General features: G+C 47.1%; 1 protein-coding gene across 1 annotated transcript; it reads right to left on the bottom strand.

The window, feature by feature from the left end:
• Positions 1 to 3,112: 3,112 nt before the first annotated feature.
• On the bottom strand, positions 3,113 to 14,655 carry LOC127547797 (cytochrome b-245 light chain). Its single transcript, XM_051974798.1, has 6 exons — positions 14,497 to 14,655; positions 8,049 to 8,118; positions 6,658 to 6,732; positions 5,617 to 5,700; positions 4,407 to 4,488; positions 3,113 to 3,553 (listed from the first exon to the last, which is right to left on the bottom strand). The coding sequence occupies exons 1-6, from the start codon at positions 14,552 to 14,554 to the stop codon at positions 3,347 to 3,349; spliced, it is 576 nt and encodes a 191-aa protein (XP_051830758.1). The 5' UTR covers positions 14,555 to 14,655; the 3' UTR covers positions 3,113 to 3,346.
• Positions 14,656 to 16,642: the final 1,987 nt, after the last annotated feature.

Genomic DNA, 16,642 nt, shown 5'->3' with positions numbered 1-16,642 from the left:
AATGTCTATCTATCTATCTACCTGTCTGCCTACCTATCTGTCAGTTTATCTAGAAATCATCTATCTGTCTATTTATTTATCCACCCATCTATCTATCTAGCCATCTATCTATCTACCTATCATCTATTTATGTCTACTCTCTATTTATCATCTATTTATGTCTACCTGTTTACCTATATGTCAGTCTTATCTATTCATCTATCTATTTATTTATCCACCCATCTATCTATCCATACATCCATACATCCATCTATCTATCATCTATTTAGCTGTCTACCTGTTTACCTATTGGGAGTCTTATCTATTTATCATCCATTCATCTATCTATTTATTTATCCACCCATCTAAGTATCCATCTGTTCATCTATCTATCTTTCTATCTGTTTATTTGATTGTCTACCTATCTGTCTACCTATTTGTCAGTCTACCTATCTGTTTGTTTATCTATGTCTGTCTACCTATCTACTTACTTGTCAGTCTTATCTATCAATCTATTCATCTATCATCTATCCATCTATCTACCCATCTATTTATCCATATGGTCATATGTCTATCTGTCTGTCTACCTATCTAACAAATAGAGGATTTGTTAATCTATCTATCATCTATCCATCTATCTATTTATTTATCCACCTAATTATCATTTGTTCATTTGTCTATCTAGGCTCTCTCTCTCTCTCTCTCTCTCTCTCTCTCTCTCTCTCTCTCTCTCTCTCTCTGTCTATCTTACCTATCCATCTATCTAACCCATCCATCCATCATTCACCTCTCTTTCTTATCCATCTATATACCTATTTATCTACCTATTTATAATCTATAATCAATCTGTCTATCTACCTACCTACTTATCTGTCAATCAATCTATTTATTTATCTGTCCATCTATCTATTTATCTACCCATCTAATTATCATCTATTCATCTTTCTATCTGTTCCATCGCTCTCTCTTACCTATCCAACCATATAGCTATCTATTTAATCCATCCATCTTATCATCTCTTTCTTATCCATCTATATACCTATCCATCTATCTATAATCTATCTATCTATCTATCCATCTGATTTCTCTTCTTTGGAGATCTTCAAGCACAGATTAGCTGACCCCTCTTCAGTGATGTTGAAGTGGGGATTCTTTTTCAGCTAGGAGTTATATCAGAATGCCTTCAAGACTGTATTGCTCTCCCCTAACAATATCCAGGGGCTGTAACAGCAGCAAGACCTGGTCATGCCCACCCCCCTCCCCCCTGCATCTGCCCGCAGACCATTCAGTGTCCAGAGCAAGAATGTTGGGAGGGGTAATAAAGCATACTCAGAACCTTCTGTAAGGACAGCCCAACCCTTGGCCTGGCTTCTTTTCAATACCTAAGGAGAGTGTTGCAATCCAGTTCAGAGACCCTTGTAATTAATGGCTAAAGGCCCCTAGTCATAACAGTTTATGAGCGGAGGAGGGAAGGAAGGTCTGTTTTTGTGGCACACCCTGGGATTTTCCCACTCCTTTATCTCTGCTCATAGCTCTACTGGGGCTCTCCCCCATACTTCCACCTGTTGAAACCCTGCCCATTTATTAAAGCTCAGCTCAGGTGCCATTTCCTCTGTAAAATCTCCTCTGCCTGAGTTGTAAAGGCTTCCTCTCCCCTGAACTTTGACTGAACCTTCTCAAGAGGCTTTTAGCACAACCTGCCTCATGTTCTGGTAACTGTTGGGGTAAAAATCTTTGATAGACTCTCCTTATCCTTCTAGGAAAATAGATTCTCCACCCCTTCTATAGTCTCACTGGGGATTCCCTGTTTTCATCTCTTCTTTATTATGTTATCTGTACCCATTATAGAGTATCAGCTCCTTGAGAACAGAAATTGTCTTCTTGTATTTGTATTTTCAGAGGTGAGCAGAGTGTCAGGGACTGTGCTAGGTTCTCTTTGTCTCTTCCTTTCCTTCACTCTCTTCTGTCTTTTCTGTTCTCTGTTTTTTTCTCTTTCTCTCTCCTTTCTTCTCTCTCCTCTCTTTCTCCCCCTCTTTCTTTTTTCTCTATCTCTTCTCTTCTCTTTCTGTCTTTCTTTTCTCTTTCTTGATCTTTCTCCTCTTTCTCTCTTCCCTCTCTTCTATCTCTCCTTCTCCCTCTGACTCTGTCTCTCTTCTCTTCTCTTGCTCACTCTCTTCTCTGTTTCTCTCTTCTCTCCTCTCTTGCTCTTTTTCTCTCTCTTCTCTCTCTCCTTCTTCTTCTGACTCCTCTTCTCTCTTGCTCTCTGTCTCTCTCCTTTCCTTTCTTTCTCTGTTTCTCCTCTTCTCTCTCTTGCTCTATCTCTCTGTTAGTCATTTTAGTCTTATCCAATTATTTGTGACCCCATTTGAGGTTTTCTTGGCAGAGATAATGGTTTGTCGTTTCCCTCTACATATCCATCTATATAGACAGCCACCTTTTTGTCATTCATCTGTCTGCATCCATCCATCCATCAGTCTAGTTCATCTTTCTAGACATCCATCTATCTGCCTTTTCTCTTCCACTGGAAAGGAACCATTCTGAGAACTAGATTTTACCCTTTTTTTAAACATCCACAAAACACAGGATCTATTGTAGCTTCTCCCCCATGGGAAAACTCTGAGAAGCAGCACTGGGAAACTGGATTTCTCACTTCTTGCTCACCTCTCCACCCTGTGGTTCCACCCTGTGCACCGAACTCCAAGAACATATAACGTATATCACCTGCTTTTTGTCTTTCTTAGCATCCCTCGCATTTGGCACGGTACCGGGCACATGCCTGTAAAATTCTGAAGTCAGAGAGAGGGACGTGGGGTACGTTCCAGGACCCGAGCCCTCGCTAAGCTGGAGGCGGCTGTGAAGCAGACCTAAGCAGACATATTGAGCTTTCTAGTGGGGGTGACCCTGGTCAGAAAGCTGAATTCAAGCTGCTTCCCTGTGTCCCCTCAGTGTCCCCTCTGTCAGTGACAAAGATAGTGCTTGTGGGACAGCTCAGGTCTGTCGTGAGAAGTGAATGATAAGCATCCAAAGGGAATGGCCCCGACACACTGGGAAGGACTCCAGAAAGGGGGTGCTGACCACCCCCTCTTCCTGACCCAACCCCCCGGGGCCATTTGAGGAAGAAAGACAGGAGAGCTTTTACCGTGGTGGCGCATTTATTACAAAATAGGTATCGCAACTGGAAACTGTCAGCGAGGATGTGGACAGACCGGAAAGAGGCCGGCCTCCGCCCCGGGGCCAAAGAGGAGGCTCCCGGGCCCAGCCCACAAGTGGACCTGCCTTTGGCGTCTTTTGCCCCCTGCTGGCCATTTGTGGGAGTACAGGTGGTGCAGGGAGCTGAGCCCCGCCAGAGTGGGGGCTGGGGGGCTCCTTACACAACCTCATCCGTCACTGGGACCGGGTTCACCTGGGGGCCCCCCGAGGGCCCTGCCGCTTCCTCCTCAGGCTGCTTCTTCCGGGCCTCGGCAGGGGGCCGGGGTGGGGGGTTGCTGGGGGGCTGTTTGATGGTGGTCCCCACCTGGGGTCGCTCCATGGGCTTCTGCTCAATGGGCTTCCACTCTTCCCCCCGGATAGCGGCCTAAAGAAGGGGAACCAGGGATGGGTCTGCCGGTCTGGGCCTGGGTCTCCCAGGCCCTGCGGGAGGAGGCTGGCTCAGCAGCTGGCCTGTGCCCCAGGAGCAGCATCCTTCCCATCTTCCCCTCATTAGCTCCCAAACTACTCCGGGATTCTTCTCAGGGACATTTCCCACCTAGGGCTTCTTCCCCACATAACTGGAGGCCTCCCTTCTTCTCCCCCCACTTCTGTCCTGCTCTCTCTGTTTCTGTCTCTCTCCTTTTTTTTCTCTTCTCTTTTCTCTTTTTTCTCTCTTTCTCTTCCCTCCTCCCTCTGACTCTCTCTCAAGCTCTGTCTTTCTCTCTCTTCTCTTCCTTCTCCCTTTCTAGATCATGTTTTTACCCTTCTTTGTATCCCCTGTACCTAGCATAAGGTTTGGAACACAGTCGGCGTTTAATAAATGCTTATTGTCTGACCAACTTTGGGACAGAGGGTGGAGCAGGAGAAAGCAGGGCTTGTGGTCAAGACCGGCCTCTGTCGGTCACAAGCCCCTTCCCCTCTCTGGCCTGTTTCCTCATTGTAAAATGAAGAGCCGGGTCATTTATATTTATAGAGAGCCGGCTCTATTAAATGGTCTTAAAGGCAGACACTGGTTTTGAAGTAGTCCCTTCCAAGGCTTTAAGATGGGGGTGTGAAGTCAGGAGGACCTAAGTTAGATCTGATCTCAAACACTTAACACTTCCTGCTGTGTGACCCTGGGCAAGTCTCTTAACCCCAGTTATCTCAGCAAAAAAAAAAAAAAAAAAAAAAAAGATGGGGGTGTGAGAGGGGACCCAGGGCAGAGAAGAGGCTGCATTGGTCTGGCCAGTCCGACTCACCAACAGATAGATTGCACTTGCAATCGCCAGACAGGCCGTGCCCAGGATGGTGGCCAGGAGAACCCCTGCAGGCACTGCCAAGCTGTGGAGGGAGAAAAGAAAGGAATCACCAGTCAGACATCGTCAGGGATGGGCAGGGGAGGCGGCAGCGCTGAAGAGCCTGAGGCAAAAAGGGAAGGAGGGAATCTTGGACTTAGAAGACAATTCGAAGGCAAACCGCTCAATTACTATCTGCCTCTGTTTCCTCACCTGTAAAATGGGAGCGATAATAGCATCTACATCCTAGGATTGTTGGGAGGACACACTGAGATAATATTTGTAAAGCACTTTATAAAGCTTAAATGTTTGTAAACATTTTTGTTTGTAACATTATCGAGCCTTATGTGCTCTATAAATTCTTCTTCCTTTTTTAGTCAACTCTAGTTGTTAGAAAGTTGTTTTTCTCACATAAAGCCCACACAGGCTTTTTTGACCTTCCCAAACCACACAGAACAAGTCATGTGTCTCTTCTGCGTGACGACTCTTCAGATGCTTGGAGTTATCACATCCCCTCTGAATCTTTTCTTCCCCGGCCTCCGACATCTCCAGCCGTGTGGCCTTCGGTCCATCTCAGACCTCCCGTATCCTCGTGTGTTAAAATGAAGCGGTTGGACGAGATGTCCTCTGAGGTCCCTTCCAGTTCCAGTTCCAGATCCTTCATCCAGACCTGAGAGAGCAAAGTCTCCAGGCTCTCACTGCAGACTGACCTTTTCAGGAGCTGTCCACCTCGTCAATGGTCTTCCTACAACGTGGTCCAAGGAACCGGCCAAAGTCCTCTTGATGTAGAGGTTGGTTGGTTCTCCCCTGACCCTTCTCATCATTACTTGGAGCTTCCCAATCAGATTAATCTTAAGCATCATATTTCCCCCAAGGAAAATACAAGGCCTTTGCCCATCTAGACAAGATGGAAGGACAAGGAGGAGGAGATCCAGGTAGTCAGAAAACAGATGAACCTGTTTCCCTGCAGGGTCAGGTTTTAAACTGGCCACCAGAATTACAGCCATGAAATCCATTAAAACCAGGCAGGAATGTCTTAGAATGGAAGGGGAAAGAACGAGGGGTCCTGAGCCCAGGGCCGTCCCCCATCACTCCAGAAGTGCCGCCTTGTATCCTAACTCTCCCAGAGAAGCCTGCCCTCCCCTCCAGCTTCAGGAAGGTAGATGCTACTCACCACAGGTGCAGGAGGGCTCGGATGTAGTAGTTCCTAGTCAGGGGCCCAAATGCCTTCACCACAGATGTCAGGTACTTCTGACCACTGGACGAGAAGAGGGAAAAAAGGCACGGAGGGAAAAGAAAAGGTAAATGGAGACTGAAGGGAAACAACTCAAAGGACTTCAGCCAGGTCTCCGAGACATTGGGATAGAGGGGCGTGTGTGTGTGTGTGTGTGTGTGTGTGTGTGTGTGTGTGAGACAGGTTGCTGTTTGCGTCAATAGGACACCTGAGTTTTCCAGTAATCGGGATGGGTGTGTACTGAGTCATCCTCACTCCACCATTTTCCTTCCTGAAACACCTACTGTGTGCCCAGGACGTTGGGGAATTAAAGACAGACAAGACAATGTCCCCTATCCTTCACAGAGCTTTTGCTCCAGTTGGGAGAACAAGATACACAGAAAACAGCAATGAACAACAGCTTATAAGTATTGCTTGTTGTCCAGATCAATATAGATGTTTTGAATCAGTTACGGACCAAGAATGCATATCACTGTGGGCTAACAGTGCTCAGAGAAGGATTCAAGGAGTAGGGACTGGGGGTCTCTCACTCACCCATTACCCATGATGACCGGCATCTGTCAAATGTCTGACTCATGCTGTTCTCTGCCTGGAATCAGGTCTCTTCCTCCTTCCCTGTTTCCTTCCTCTCCTTCCCCCTCCCACTCACACAAACTATTTTTCAAGACCCAGTTAAAATTCTGTTTTTCTCTCAGACCACCTTCACTCTCCCCTATCTCTCCTTTCTTTTAATTCCTAAAGCCCTTTCTCCCTGAAGACATGATAAGCTCCATGAGGATAGAGGGGTTATTCTCTTATATTGAGCACAGAGCTAGGCACTTGGGGCACTTTGTCAAGTGGCTGGCTCCCATTCTCCAAGCACAGACTAGGAGGACCTGACAAAGAGTGGGAAGGGTCCTCAGCCCTTCCTGTTTCTGATAACTGGGCAAAGGTGGCCCTGAAGCTCCCCAGATCTCACCCGTGACAAAGGTGGCAGCTTACCACCGCTCCATGGTGGAGCCCTTTTTCCTCTTGCCCCGGGGATATTCCAGCAGGCAGATGAACACTCCTGCTACACTGAGGGGTCTAAGTTAAGGAAAAGTCTTCATTTTTGTGAAATGAGGAGATTGGATCAGACGGTCTTGGCTGTCCCTTCCAAGCTTAGATCAATGATGTTCTCTTCGTGATACTCATCCAGCCCAATCTCCAGACCCGCCCACCAATGGTTCTGCTGGGGAACATGGCTAGGAACAGCTCTAAGGTTATAGAACCATTATGTGGCTAGAGAAAGATGTTCCAAGAAAGGGATGCTGTGGAATCCACATAGGGGATGGTTTCAGAAAAATCCAAGAAGACTTGTGTGAACTGATGCAAAGGGACATGAGCAGAAATCAGAACAATGTATACAGTAAAAGCTATATTGTAAAATAATCAACTTTGAAAGACTTAGAAACTCTCATCAACACAATGATTGACCACAGTTCCAGAGGATTCATGATACACTACCCATCTATCATGATACACTGATAGAGAGCTGCTGGAGCCAGTGTGTACATCAAAAACTATTTTCTCTTTTTCTTTCCTTCCTTCCTTCCTTCCTTTCTCCCTCCTTCCTTCCCTTCTCTTCTCCCTCCCTCCTTTCTTCCTTCCTCTTCTTCTTTCCTTCATTCCTCCCTCCTTCCCTTTCTCCCTTCCCTCCTCCCTCCCTTCCTTCCTCCCTCCCTTTCTTTCCTTCTCTCTTTCCTTCTTCCTCTCTTTCTTTTTTTTTCTGACAAGGCTAAGATAGAAATCTGTTTTCCATGACTATTAATGGGCTTTGTTTGTCTTGTCTTCTCAATAAGGGGAAGAAGAGAACTTAAAACTGAAAACAAAATAAAATTGAATTTTAAAAAAAGATATTAAAAAAGGAAAAATAAAAGAAATCAAGCAGTGGTAAAGGGGCTCATGACCAAGGCCTATGGAGCGCTAGTCTCAGCTTTGCCATTAACTAACTTTGTGTCCTTGGGAAAGGGGAGACTTTGCTGAGTTTATTCATCTGTGAAAGGATCCACAAAGTTGAACAAGACCATCTCCGAGAGCCTTCCCACCTCTGACATTCCCTGTTGCAAGGGCCCTCCTGCCAGCTCTGACGTTTTGTGTTCTAAGAGTCTTCCCAGCCTGATGCTCTGTGTTCTAAGGTCCCTCCCAGCTCTGACATTCCAAGTTCTAGGGTCTCCCCCACCAGCTCTGACATTCTGGGTTCCAGGGCCCCTCTTAGCTCTGACATTCTGTTCTAAGGCCAGTCCTAGCTTTCCTGTATCATCTGACAAAGAAGGAAGCTCAATGACTGGATACAGATCCCTTGGATAAGGAATGGAGGGTCAGGCAAGGCTGGGGGTGTAGAAGAAGGATACATCGAGTAGGCACCGAACTGCCACCAGATAAACTGCCCAGCGGTTGCCACGATACCACCAGTCAGGAGGACTGTGGAGAGAGAAGGGGAAACTGAGTCAGGGTCATGGGCCAGCTCCAGGGGCCATACACCCCCACACACACACACACACACACATCCATGAAACACCTGTACACCCCCACACACACACACACACATACTCACACACACACTTCAGAACGGTGCTGCCCAGCTCTTGAGGGCAGCAGCCACAGAAGCTCAGAGTTAGAAGGACCTCGGGACCAGGAAACCCCCGCCTTTTTGAGCCCAGCTCAGCCCAGAAGCCCAAGACTTCCTCTTCTCCCTGCCCACTCTTCCCCAGAGACCCCAACGCATCAATTTTGGTCTGAGTAGGACGGTCAGTGCTCTCCCAAAGGGGATTCACGGAGGGTCTTCTCTTGCCTTTCTCCATCTCCATGAGAAGAATTCTCTCACGCGTCGGAGGGGGCTGCCAGTTCTGTCCAGCCCAGGGCTGAGCCCCCTGGAGTAGAGTGAGCTGAAGCAGAGCCCCAGGAAATAGCTCTGGCTGCTCACCCTTGCTTTTCCAGCTATGGAAACCGACTCTCAGGGAGGGAACTAGACCCAGAGTTAACCCATGTACTAAGTGGCTGGGCTGGCGCTCCCTCCGGGCTTCTGACTCCCGCCCCCCAGCCATGGCTACAACATGCCGGAGAGGAGGGAACATACATGGGAATGGCCGCGGAGTGTGCTCCCAAGATGGATCTGAGAGTCTCACAGGCTTTTCAGAGCTTGCCGCCAGCAGAACTCTGGGAATTTTCCATGGGGGCCCGGCTCTGGTACCCCACTAATCTCCTTTCCTTCCACAACAGTTGCTATTATTTCATGGTGTCCATTCTCTGTTCGGGACATCTAAGAAATGAACCGACCTTTCCTTTTTCTTGCATTTTTATCCTCTGAACTTGGCAGAGCATCTGGCATGTGGGAAATACTTAATAAATACTTATTGATTGATTGAACCCAAACCTCCTCAGTGGCTTCAGGGCCATAGAAGGGACCAAGCCTCATAAACAGCACAATTTTTAAAGGCTTTCGCAGAGACCACTTTCTCCCCATCCCCAAACACCTCCTTTATTATGTGATAATCTTCACTGCAACAGGAAAGGGAAAATAGAAGCTGCTCAGCTCTTTTCTTCCTCTGAATCTGAGGGGCCATCATAAGCTCTCTCTCCTATTTAGCGTAAATCCTTTTAGCTGTAACTTTGTTCTTTTTGGTGAGAGGGAAGTCACTTAGTCTCCCTTTTCCACAAAATAATTCAGGTCACCAGAAGCTGTTTATGGATCCATTAAGAGGAAACAGAAAACTGGCTAAGTCAGAATCAGAGACCTGGAGGTGAGGGAGGAGGTGGTGTCTTGCCCTACTTGGTGAATTAACTGCAAAACAAATTCTCTTAAGGATGTGTGTGTGTGTGTGTGTGTGTGTGTGTGTGTGTGTGTTTCCCTTCATCACAGGTTTTAGAACTGAAAGGACCCATCCAACCCCATCCCTTCTTTTTATAGATTGGGAAACTGAGGCACAAAAAAGGAAGTAGTTAACCTAAAGGCTTAGAACTAGCATAAAGAAGAATGGGAATTGGAGTCCAGGCCTCTTTTCCAGGAAGAAGACAGCAAGAATAAAGAAGCCCCAATAATTCTTCTTCCCAGACCCCAACAAACTTGGCTTCCTAGAACTGGGGTCACCCACGTTCCAGAATCACAGAATCAGCCTCGGGGTTGGAAAGAGCCTCAGAGCCCACCTATTCCAGTGGTATCTGAAGAATAATCCTCTACCAGGTTCCTCTACCATTTACTCTCTGGAGAAACCCAAGAGGAAAAAAAGCCTACTAAAACCATGTGGAACTTCCAGTTCTGGGAGGAAACGAGTAACTGCCCAGCCCGTCTCAGCAGCTGCAACTGAAAAGCATTCTGGGTGCTCAAGTCCAAACTCAGGCTAAGAAATGACTAGTAAGGTTCTTCCTTAGTCCCCGTCAGCCCTTACTCTGTGTGGGTAGAAAAATCTCTGGGGATTCAAGACACCTGAGAGTTTTTCCATGGCAACAACTTTCCTAATTAGTGCATGGTAATTAATAATAGTAATAACTATCAATATGAGACATCATTATATCATTAATATATCATTATCATTATAAAATTAATCTTAGTAATTAATGGGACACATCTAGACATTAAGTACTGTGTTTGATACAAACCTATTTGCTGTGAGACCATGTGTTTAACTCTTAACCACGTTTCCTCACCCCCACACTCACACCCCAGGACAATTCTGCAAAATTGTACATTACAGATGGATGGCTGTTCTACATCAGTGAAGGGATTTCCAAAATGACTCTTATGAAATCACAGATCTAGATAAAAAGCTATAGTAAGATATACTTTGATAATAGTTTATAAGGAACCTTTCCCTCAACCACTCTGAGAAATTACCAAGGCAAGAGTCCTTATTCTGCAGCTAAGGCAATTTAAGCTCAGAGAGAGGAGAGGATTTGCCCAAGTTCACACAGCAGCTGACCAGCATGTCCCAAATTCAAATCTTCCCAGTCTAAATAGAATATTCTTAATCACTTGACATTTCTGGGAGTTCAGCCAAAGCCTGGGCAATGTGTGAGTCCTTCTGGTTCTGGGAAAGCACAGTCCTCTTCATAAAAGGACTAAAATCTCAGGTGGGAATTGCCTGATTAGGCAGTCAGTCAACAAATATCTGTTAACCATATACTAAGTACTGTGCCAAGGGCTGGGGATTTAAAAAGATAAAATAAAATAAAAAGATAGATTAATTTTGTTTTCTTATTTTTTTCTTTTTAATCTGATTGTTCTTGTGCAGCATGATAATTGTGGAAATATGTATAGAAAAATTGCACGTGTTTGTCATATATTGGATTACTTGTCATATAGGGGAGGGGAGGGGGGAAAGGGAAGGAGAAAAAAATTCAAAACACAAGATTTTGCAAGGGTGAATGTTGAAAACTATCTATGCATATATTTTGAAAATAAAAAAACTTTAAAATTTTTTTAAAAAGATAAATTAGCAATGACAGCCCATGGAGTTGAAATGATGTCCCAGAGTCCTCAGGAACATCAGTATTCTCACTGCCTTGATTAAGTCCAGTCAATTGCTAGCAGTGAACCCAGAACCCTATTCCTGTAAGAAGCAAGTGGATTGAATTGTTCTCCAAGGAGCTCTTGTGTTACTGCTAAACTAACACACGTCCTGATTGCTGCCCAGCTGACATGGAGGTTCAATACTTCCTTGTTCTCAGTAGAAAAGTGATGGACTAGAGGGAGAGAATAGTGCATGTGCTGTCAGACATTTTCAGTGAGTTGGTTTGTTATGTTTAACTATTTCTTTCTTATGAAAGAGAGAATGATCGTTGAGAAGTGATCCTCTTTACAACAAAACAAAAAGTATCACTAAAGGGCTTTAAAAAAAAAAAAAGGTTAAGGCTCACCAGTGGTATAAATTTTAAATTTATGCATTTAGCCCCAAAGAAAAGGTAAAAGAAGATGCTTTTCTCTATTCCTTTGTAGAAGTGGGAAGGACACAAATGTGGAAAACTACATGTATTTTCAGATTTTTTTATTGCATTTATCAGTTTTGCTAATTTTTTCCTCTTTTCTCTTAAAAATAATTTTTATGTGGAGTTGCTTCCTGGGAAAGAAGAGGGAGATTATTGGGGGGGAGGGGAAGAGGGTGTTAAATCTAGGCAATGCCAAAACAAAAAATATCAATACAATTTCATTTTTTAAAAAAAGGAACAATATTCAAGCAGTCCAAACACATTGAGATTTCAGATCATGTGATTTTAACTACTTAAAAAAAAACCCTAACCTCCATTCAATTGTTACCATTGTTTGAGTGGGGCTCTACTTGCTTCCCTGATCTTTAAATTTCAGAATCTTCAAAGGATTTTTTCCCCCTCTTTCCGGTTCATTTGCCAGGCATAGGGCTTCCTTCAGCTAAGAAATGATTATCCTTCACAACTTTCAAAAAAAAAAAAAAAAGACCCTAATGACTGTGCTTGTTAAGGACTGTTCCAGTTGAAGGTCTCAGAATGGTTCAAAGTCCAAAGATATTTATAAATCAGAAGCCCCAAGATTCAATTCCGGCTCTGCCTCTTACTAACTGACTTTATGACCCGCACTTTACATGGACTAATTTACATCATGAATGTAAACTAGATTTGCTTTGCAGGTTTTATAGTTGGCTGGGATCTCCCCGATCCACAATGCAAAGAAAAAGTCACCCCCAACAGCCCAGACCGGAGAACTCTGAGGAGTTAAGAGAAACATTCTGGGTATTTCTCTTTTCTGCAGGGAATTTGCAAGGTTGATGCAAGGTGAAGTTAGGGAAAGACGCAGAGGCTCAGCTTCTGGAGGTGATGCTTTCACCCAGGTCGCCCAAGGCTTCTCAACAATAAGTAGGCTGAGGGGGCAGCTGGGTGGTGCAGGGGATAGAGCACCAGCCCTGAAGTCAGGAGGACCTCAGAACTTAACACTTCCTGGCTGTGTGGCCCTGGGCAAGTCACTTAACCCCAATTGCCTCGGCAAAAATAAAACAAACCCCCAATAATAAATAGGCTGAACTGATAAGTTTTAAAGGCACCTCTCACAGGGATGGATAAAGCCCCTTCTTGGGAGAGGGCGAGGACCTTCATACTCAGGCTTGGGCTGAAATCAGAGGGAGCAGATCTCTGAGGAAGAAAGAAAGCTGAGGGGCTGAGCAGAAAGGGGAAGTCTGACTTTAGCTTAGCTGTTCCCTAAAGGCCAACGAGTTCATGAAGTTGGAGGTTCCTTCTAGCTTTGGGATTCTATCTCCGTCTTAGGGACACAGTCTGCTGGCGTCATGGAGGGCAAAAGGGAGCCTGTCTCACTCTGGTCCCGGTCAGCTGTGGGCTGAGTGTGGAGGTAGAAGCCCCGAGTTCAGGTCCCACCTCTGACTCTACTCAGCTGTGGGCTTTTGAGCAAGCGATTTCCTCCTCAAAGCCTGTTTTCTCATCCATAAAATGGGACTTCATCTCCAAAGTTCCTTCTAGTACTAAATCTTAGGATCTTAGATTCTCTCTTTGTTCCATGCTCTCCGTGCTCAATGTGCATCCTTAGGGTAAGGGGGTGGCTCAGGACTTGGAGGTATTTGTTTTGGAAGAACTATAACCCCAAGACTTGGCTGGGCCTTGGGAGGGCCGTGGTGTAAACGTACCCCTGTACCTCAACTACTACGGCACCCCTCCCCCAGGGGCCCTCTGCCTCTCAGATCAGAGGGTGTCGGGTCGGAGGCTGCAACAGCACATGGGGACTTTCCCAGGCTTAATGGAAGGGTGGTGACCTAGCCAGAAACCACAAGGAAGAGGAGAAAGAGGTTAGAGAAGAAGACCATCTGAGGGAGAAAACCCCACTTCCCCTTTTCACTTTTATTTCCTCAACCTAGGAGAGGCAGCTTCCTTCTCACTCGCCTTTCTGAAGTTCAGAATTAAATACAACTTGAGAAAGAGGGGGCAGAAAGGGAGTCACATAGTTGATGGATGCTACCAAACAGAGCCCCTACTTCCTGGGTTCCCCTTACTCCTTAACCTCTGGCCAGATGTCCAAGCTCCTCTTTGCCTCCCTTCCCGCCAAGCCTGGTGGTGCCCCCAGCTGTTGCCCTTACCTCTGGCACATCTAGTTAGTTCCCAAACTAACAATCTCACAGTCAGTTAACCAAGCTCTCTCTGTCTTTCTGTGTGTCTCCCTCTGTCTCTGTCTCTCCCTCCCTTTTCTATTTCTCTCTCCTTCTCCTGTATCTCCCTCCTTCTCATCTCTGTCTCTATCTCTGTCTCTGTCTCTCTGTCTCTCCTTCCCTCTCCTTCAACTCTCTCACTCCCTTCTCTCTGCCTCCCTCTCTTTTTTTTCTCTCTCTCTCTCCTCTGTTTCCCTCCCTTTTTTCTCTCTTTCTCCCCTCTCTCTGTCTCCCTCCCCTCACTCTATCTCTCCTCTCTGTCTCCCTCCCCTTTCTCTGTCTCTCTCTCCTCTGACTCCCTCCCCTTTCTCTGTCTCCCTCCCCCCTCTTTCTCTCTCTTTCTTTCTCTCCCCTCTCTTTCTGAGTCGCTCCCCTTTCTCTCTGTCTCTGTCTCTCCCTTCCTCCCCTCTATTTTACCTCTTTCTTCCCCTCTCCCCCACAAAGCTCTGGACACCCACCTCCATCTCCTTCCCACCCACCTCCCGGTCTGCCCCCACTCCGCTCCCCACGTCCGGCCCCCCGGCCCGGGACACTCACTCCAGGTTAATCAGAGTTAAGTTATAACTGACAAAGTTTCCAGCCCAGGGCCTCCGGTGGGGGCGGGGAAGAGCTGGCAGTGCCCAGGGAGCCGGACGGGCCAAGCCGCCCCCCGCCCCCACATCGTGCCCCTCTCCCCACTCACTGAGGCCGGACGCCAGAGCCTGCTCGTTCGCCCACATGGCCCATTCGATCTGCCCCATGACGGCGGGCGGCGCCCCGCGAGAGAGCGGGCAGCGGGAGGAGGAGGAGGAGGAGACGGCGGCGGCGGCGGGAGCCCGGCACTGACCCGCGCGGCGGCCAGACCCCGCTTCTGCCACTCCCTGTGCCCCGCCCCGGGGCCGGGCCAGCCGCAGGGCGCCGCTTCCTCCTCCTCCTCCTCTCCTCCCCCTCCCTCTGCCCCCCAACCTCCCCATCCCGACCGAGGGGACCCTTGCTTAACTGGTCTCCTGGTCCCCACCAGACCCCCGACATTGGCCCTGCTCCCCCGGCTCCCCGACCCCCGCGGCCATACCGACTCCTGAACCCCCGCCTTCCCACGAGACCGTCCTGCTGGGACAGCCTCTGCCCCTCACTTCGCTCCCTAGATGGGCATGGGGCAAACCTCCTGCCTTGAAACTATTTCATGGCTACGGGAATCCCCAGGAGGAGAAGCTCCCTCTGCCACTGCAAGTGGGCACCTTTGCTGCGGTTCAGAGTTGACGGAGCACTGGGGTTGCCCAGGGTCACACAGCCACTCAGTGCCAGACGCAGCACCTGAATCCCAGTCTTCCCGGTGTGGAAGCTTCTTCTGTTACACTACACTGCCCTCCCGGGCGAATAGATAAGCTCCCTCCCTTCCGGGACCCCCATTCCTCTCCAATCTCAAGGGTTCTGCTTGGTCACTTATGGTAAAATAATAAGGTTCCTGTGTCCAGGGCGTTGCTCTTTCTACCAGACTTCCATACTTTATGCCCTTCCCTGATGCTCCAGAAGCAGTCAGGAGACGTGAGACCCGATTCTGGCTGTCACTTACTGACTGTGACTTAGACTTGTTTGCTCACCTGTACAATGGGATAATAATGCTTGCACTACCTGGGTAGGGACGGCAGCAGTTCCTAGAATTTCTAGCTCCTATAGACTTTGGAATTTATCTAGCCACTCTCTTCACTTTATATGTGAGGAAACTGAGTCCCAAAGAGATCTAGCTACAGGGCCGTTACAAGGAATGCGTTACAGCTGCACACTGACCTAGGTTAAAAAAGGATTGGTCTCAGCTAAAGAAACCAGCATGAGGAGAGGGGTGGGAAGTTGACCAATTTCCTGAAGAGACAGATGAACTATGGTAGTTCCTCGTTAGGCTACCGCACATTTTATACCTTTTTAAAATAGCCCTGCCCACTCCCAATACCCTCCTAAGCAAAACAATCAATTGTCAATCATTTATAAAGTACCTACTATGCACCGGGCACCACGTTGGCGGATAGGATACAAAACTGAGGTGGTCCCTGCCCTTACATCCTACAAGGGGGAGACAAGAGACAAAAATACAACATACAAAACCCCAACAGTAACTGGGTGGAAGAACTAACCACTGAGGGAATTAGGAAAGACTTTTTGAAGTAGATGATACTTGAGATGGGTCTTGAAGAGGCCTGTGGGTACCAGGAGGCAAAAGGGGGGAAGGCATTCCAGACCTAGGGCAGTGTGAGCAAGATGGCAGCCCTCTCTCTGGAACACTGGACATCACCTCTGTGATCCAGCCTGCCCCCGAGATGAAACATGAGCCTCGTCACGCTTCCCTTCCTTCTAGAGAGCTCTGGAAAAACTGGCCCTAGACAGAGACACCCTAGTGGCAAAAACTAAAATGTGAGAATTGTACTTTCGTTATCTTACAGAGCTGGAGCTTTTAACTCGGGGTCCATGAATAGAATTTAGGAGGTTTGATATTTAAACAAAATTTTTTGATAATTATCTTTCTTTCTTTTTGCGGAAGCAATTGGAGTTAAGTGACTTGCCAGGGTCACACAGATAGGAAGTGTTGAGTGTCGGAGACCACATTTGCACTTCTTTCTGGGGTGAAATATTCTACTTCTGCTGCCTCTTAGGCAAAGCTGAGCCCTGCCTCTGCAGAGGTACCCATCCTCTCCCCGCCCAATCTGGGGATTATGGAAGGTTCCCAAGGGAAGGTGGTCTCTTTCTACAGAAATATGAACAGGATCCATAAGCAAGTCACTTGCAGAATCTCCTTTTTTAGCTTTGTAAAGTAGCGCTGAAGCCCAGCGTTAACTTGCCATCACTGGCTTCAAAGC

This window comes from Antechinus flavipes, chromosome 2 (assembly GCF_016432865.1).
Source record: "Antechinus flavipes isolate AdamAnt ecotype Samford, QLD, Australia chromosome 2, AdamAnt_v2, whole genome shotgun sequence".
NCBI classification, from domain to species: domain Eukaryota; kingdom Metazoa; phylum Chordata; class Mammalia; order Dasyuromorphia; family Dasyuridae; genus Antechinus; species Antechinus flavipes.
This window is presented reverse-complemented; position numbering and strand designations above follow the sequence as displayed.